At 55.2% G+C, this 5,218-nt stretch overlaps 1 protein-coding gene across 1 annotated transcript in view; it reads left to right on the top strand.

Moving 5' to 3' along the window:
• MATN1 (matrilin 1, cartilage matrix protein) overlaps positions 1 to 5,218 on the top strand; it is a 9,951-nt gene that overhangs the window by 3,883 nt on the left and 850 nt on the right. Inside the window, exons 3-7 of the mRNA XM_011357790.2 lie at positions 938 to 1,160; positions 2,356 to 2,481; positions 2,947 to 3,363; positions 3,958 to 4,110; positions 4,946 to 5,026. Of these exons, the coding sequence (XP_011356092.1) occupies positions 938 to 1,160; positions 2,356 to 2,481; positions 2,947 to 3,363; positions 3,958 to 4,110; positions 4,946 to 5,026 (1,000 nt within the window). The remainder of the gene's footprint in view (positions 1 to 937; positions 1,161 to 2,355; positions 2,482 to 2,946; positions 3,364 to 3,957; positions 4,111 to 4,945; positions 5,027 to 5,218) is intronic.

Raw genomic sequence — 5,218 nt, 5'->3', positions numbered from 1 at the left:
CTCAATCACCTTACCCGAACCTCACCACGGTCCCCTTTCTCAGAAGGAGAAATAGAGGCTCGGAAGGTGAGCTGTAACGTATAGAGCTGCATTTCTAACGCAAGCTTGTCTAAGCCATTATAGTACAGGTCACAAGATGGGGGTTGGGGACTCAAGCCACGGGTAGGGACTACGGAAGCAGAAGGGACCTAGGTCAGAAGCAGAGAAGCAGCCAAGGGTGCTGGATGCCAGGTCCCAGCCTCAGGCAGAGCTGTGGGGACCCAGCTTCAGGGCAGGCTCAGGAAGCGGGTGATGAGGGCCAGGGTCTCCTTCTGTCTCTTTCCAGGTTGTAGAAGAGGAGCCTTGTGAGAAGGCACCAGGCAGTCTTTTCCTCTGTGGGGAGGACATGTAGCCTCCTGGGAATGCAGGGAGAAAAAGGTGGCATCTTCCTTCCGTTTCCTGGGATGTGGGAAAGACTCCCAGGACCTGAAAAGGAAGGATCGCTGGCCCGGAGGCCCAGCCGCATCCATTAGCCTCTGATGCCCTCTGGTGGCCAAAGGGCAGAACTGCACCGTGTTGGGCACACTTGTTTGACCCTATCCTCAAAGTCCCCAGACTGAGGGGGAAGACATGGCCCTGTCCTCTGTGGTCACAGCGCTGCTTGCCTGAAGGAAGAGGCATCCAGAGGCCTTAGTCAGATGAAAGAACAAACACTTCAGCTAAGCCTTTCAATCAGAGGAAACCTGCCTCCTCTTCCCCTAGCCAGGTTCTCTTCCTTGGGGACATAACCTTGGTGAGGAATCAGATCCGCCTCCAACCAACTAGCCTCTCTGGCTCTCTGGGGCTCAGTCTCTTCTTCTGCCTACGGTCCTGGGTTTTACTGGCGGGCTAAGCGGCCCAGCCCAGCGCAGTGCGGGGAGGGGGTCCCGCTCCTCATATGTGTCCCTGTGCGTTGCAGGTGGTCATCGTGGTGACAGACGGGAGGCCCCAGGATAGCGTGCGGGACGTGTCTGCACGGGCCCGGGCCAGCGGCATCGAGCTGTTCGCCATCGGCGTGGGCCGCGTAGACAAGGCCACGTTGCGGCAGATCGCCAGCGAGCCGCAGGACGAGCACATCGACTATGTCGAGAGCTACAGCGTCATCGAGAAGCTGTCCAAGAAGTTCCAGGAGGCCTTCTGCTGTGCGCGGGGCGGGGCGGCGCGGGGCGGGCCGAGAGCGGCGTCGTCAGGGCGGGGCCAGGGCGGGGCCGTGGCCTATGGCCTATATCTGGCTGGGACTGAGATAGAGCCGGCCTCTGGGGTGGACCAGGGCTGGGGGCAGGGCCTAAGTGTGTTTGGGACAAGGTTGGAGGTGGAACGTGGGTCAGATTGAGGTGGGACCGGCACCAGGGGCGGGGCCAAAACCCGAGAGCGGGTCCCTAGCCCGAGATTAAGGGAGCTGGGGAGAGGCGATGCCAAGGTCCCTTTTATATGGCAGGGTCCTGGCAAGGATCGAGGAGGGGCGGTAAAGAGAGGGCCTGGAAAGACCTGTGCGTGTTTGGATGTCGGGAGGTTTGGGTATCAAAGCCTTCCGCGATGCAGGAAGGTCTGAGGGACCCGGGCACTGGGTAGGAGACGGTTGAGGCCACAGGAGGTGGGCCTGTGGGCAGTCTTTGGGATGTGACCAGTCCGAAGGGGCGGGGTCTCGCATAGAATGGGGCGGGGCCAGTGCAAGGACTTTTCCCCATTTGTAAAATGGATCTGAGAAGAGCATGTATTTTATAGCGAGGATTCAATGAAATAATCCATGGCATAGAGCTCGTACTGTATTTAACACGTATTTGCTGAGCATCTTCTGTGTGCTGTGTTCTTCACTGCACGTGCTGTTCTAGACGCTTGGGATACAGCAGTGAACAAAACAGATGAAAGGTCTTACCTGTGGACTTTACCTTTTTGGCAGAAAGTTTTAGTTTTATCATTTACATTTTCACCATCTTCAGGGACGTAGTTTCTGGTGCTGTAATTCTGGCCCTGGGCTGAGGGTCTAGAGCAGTGGAGCCCAAACCATTTTGGCCCCAGGGACTGGTGCTCCTATGAGGAGCTAATGCCTGATGATCTTGGGTGGAGCTGAGATGGTGATGCTAGCACTGGGGAGTGGCTGCAAATACAGATGAAACTTTGCTTGCTCGCCTGCCACTTACCTCCTGCTGTGTGGCCCAGTTCCTAACAGGCCACGGACCAGTACCGGTCCGTTGCTGGGAGTTGGGGACCCCTGGTCTGGGCCTGGACCCTACCCAGTTGAGGCCTTAGTTCCCCTGAATATGTGAGGGGCCATCCTGGCTGAGATGCCCAAGGCCCTGTGACTGCAAGATCCCAAATCTCTTCTTGTCCCCACAGTGGTGTCAGACTTGTGTGCCACGGGAGACCACGACTGTGAGCAGGTGTGCATCAGCTCCCCAGGCTCCTACACCTGCGCCTGCCGCGAGGGCTTCACCTTGAACAGTGATGGCAAGACTTGCAATGGTCAGTGGGCTGGACACAGGCAACCCTGGGGGTGGAGTTGGGGAGGGAGGGCATGGGGCCTCGGCTACTCCCCAGCCCATTCAAGCCTCCCTGCTCCTAGTTTCTGGACCAATCTTCAGAGGTGGTAGATACCTTCTAGAGTTTAGTGTCTGCAGAAAGTTCTCTTCTGACCTCTGTTCCTCATTTTTTCACAGTGGGTAGTGGGCTTAGTGTGCCGGAAGGAGTCACATAGTCTTGAGTTCAAGTCTTGGTGCCACTGCTTCTGAGCTGTGTGATTTAACAGCTTTTGGAGCTTCAGTTTTCAATGCTGTAAAATGGGGCCAGGAACTTTGGCTTCATAGAGGGAGTTTTGAGGACAAAATAGGAGGATCCTTAGCATAGAGCTTGGTGTGTGGTAGGTACGCAGGCGGCGGTCGGGATGGATGACTGTCTTGAAGCTTCATCGCGCCTTCCCATTCTCCCCAGTCTGCAGAGGTGGCGGTGGAAGTTCGGCCACGGATCTGGTCTTCCTCATCGATGGATCCAAGAGTGTGCGGCCCGAGAACTTCGAGCTGGTGAAGAAGTTCATCAACCAGATCGTGGACACGCTGGATGTGTCGGACAAGCTGGCCCAGGTGGGGCTGGTGCAGTACTCGAGTTCTGTGCGCCAAGAGTTCCCGCTGGGCCGCTTCCACACCAAGAAGGACATCAAGGCAGCTGTGCGGAACATGTCCTACATGGAGAGGGGCACCATGACCGGGGCTGCCCTCAAGTACCTCATCGACAATTCCTTCACCGTGTCCAGTGGGGCGAGGCCTGGCGCCCAGAAGGTGGGCATTGTCTTCACTGACGGTCGGAGCCAGGACTACATCAACGATGCTGCCAAGAAGGCCAAGGACCTGGGTAGGTGCTCCCTCCTGGACCCCGAACGCCACTGATGGCTAGGGGGTACATGGCACAGCCCGACTGTAATCTATCTTAGGGGTCTGTTCTGATTAGTGCCCTAAACCTGGGTTCAATTCGAATGAGGAAGGTTTGGTTCATCTATGTCTTTTTTTATACTGGTGACAAAACTGAAGCCCCAGAAAAGCCAGTGGCTTGTTTTGGTGGTCTTTTTGTAGGGAGGGCTTGGGACTTTTCCAGTTGAATGTTCCCAAGAACACACTGTTGGAAGGCAGCCCTGCTTTGGGACAAACCTGAGCCTTAGTTTTATTGCCTATTAAATGAGGATAATAATAACCACCAGACGATGGTTATGAGAGTTAAAGAAGATTACCAAGCTTCCAGGAAGTCAGGACAGGTCTGTCATAAGGTAGAATCTCAAAAAATATTGATTTCCTCAATGTCTTTTTTTCCCCCAGGCATTGTGCCTGCAATTCTAGCAGCTGCCACCAGGAGGTGTCTGGTGTTGATTTCCTGGGGATTCTCCAAGAGGCCCAGCCATGCATGGCTGCCTGTCCCCAAGGCCACCCTTACTTGTCTGGTTCCTCTTGGCAGGCTTTAAGATGTTTGCCGTGGGTGTGGGCAATGCCGTGGAAGACGAGCTGAGAGAAATCGCCTCGGAGCCTGTGGCAGAGCACTACTTCTACACGGCTGACTTCAAGACCATCAACCAGATTGGCAAGAAGTTGCAGAGGAAGATCTGTGTGGGTGAGTGAGGCCAGAGCTGGCCTCCATGGGAGGGGCAGGGGGGCTCTGGGGGTTGGGCAGGGAGCCATCTTGGAACTGGATGTGGGTGGAGAAAAGCAGGAGCTGGAGGAGCACCAAGAGTTGGCAGAATCAGGAGATGGGCCAGTCTAACTCTTATGACCAGCGAGAATATGGAACAGAGTACATTACACGAATGGCACTGTTCTCCGTGCTCTCCAAATATTAAATCCTTCAATCCTATCTGGTAAGAGTATTATCGTCCTCATTTTACAGACAGCAAAACCAAGGCCAGAGGGGTGGAACAATTGTTAATAATTGGAGGAAGAGCCAGGATTTGAATCCTGTCATCTCCCCTGATCCTGCCGGGTGACCTTGTCAGCTGGTTCCCAGTGGTAAAGAGCATGGACTCTACAGCTAGACGTGCCTGTGCCTGCATCTTTGCTCTGACACTAACTAGCTATTGGTCACGGACACGTGGTTTCACTTCTTGGGTTCTTCATTTGTAAAATGGGAATAAGGACTGTGGTCTCAAAGGATTAGGACGAGGAGTCACCAAAATGACATAAAGGCCCCTAACAACAGTGTCCTGCAGTAGTAGGTGCTCAGGCTGGCGATGCTGTTATTGGAGTTCTTTATCAGGGTCTAGGGGGTCAGGAAGACCTAAGAGCTCTGTCTCAAGAACTCTAAATGTCTCTCTGCCTCCTCCTCAGATGTCGTAGGCCACGCACTCCCCCAAGACTCCCTAGTCCAGGCCCTGGGCAAGTGACCACCCCACCTCCTGTCCAGGCACACACTCACTATCCCCTTCTCTTTCTCTACTTTCTGTCTGCTCCAGAGGAAGACCCATGCGACTGTGAGTCTATTGTGAAATTCCAGGCCAAAGTGGAGGGGCTGCTGCAGGCCTTGACCAGGAAGCATATCCTTTCCCAGCCTCCCCTGCGGGGAAGGGGAGGGGCCAGGGGCGGGGCATGTGGGGAGAGGAGAGGGAGCCACACCCTCTGATGTGCCCGAGTCGGTCTCCTCCTTGCCTGCCTCCTGCTGAAGATGGGCTGGATTCTGGAAAGATGGGCTCGCACCAGCTTCGGCACTGACCCTGTCAAAAGCAAAG

This window comes from Pteropus vampyrus, unplaced genomic scaffold (genome assembly GCF_000151845.1).
Source record: "Pteropus vampyrus isolate Shadow unplaced genomic scaffold, Pvam_2.0 Scaffold36, whole genome shotgun sequence".
NCBI classification, from domain to species: Eukaryota; Metazoa; Chordata; class Mammalia; order Chiroptera; family Pteropodidae; genus Pteropus; species Pteropus vampyrus.
Note: the sequence above shows the minus strand (reverse complement) of the source record. Positions and strands in the feature narration are given on the sequence as shown.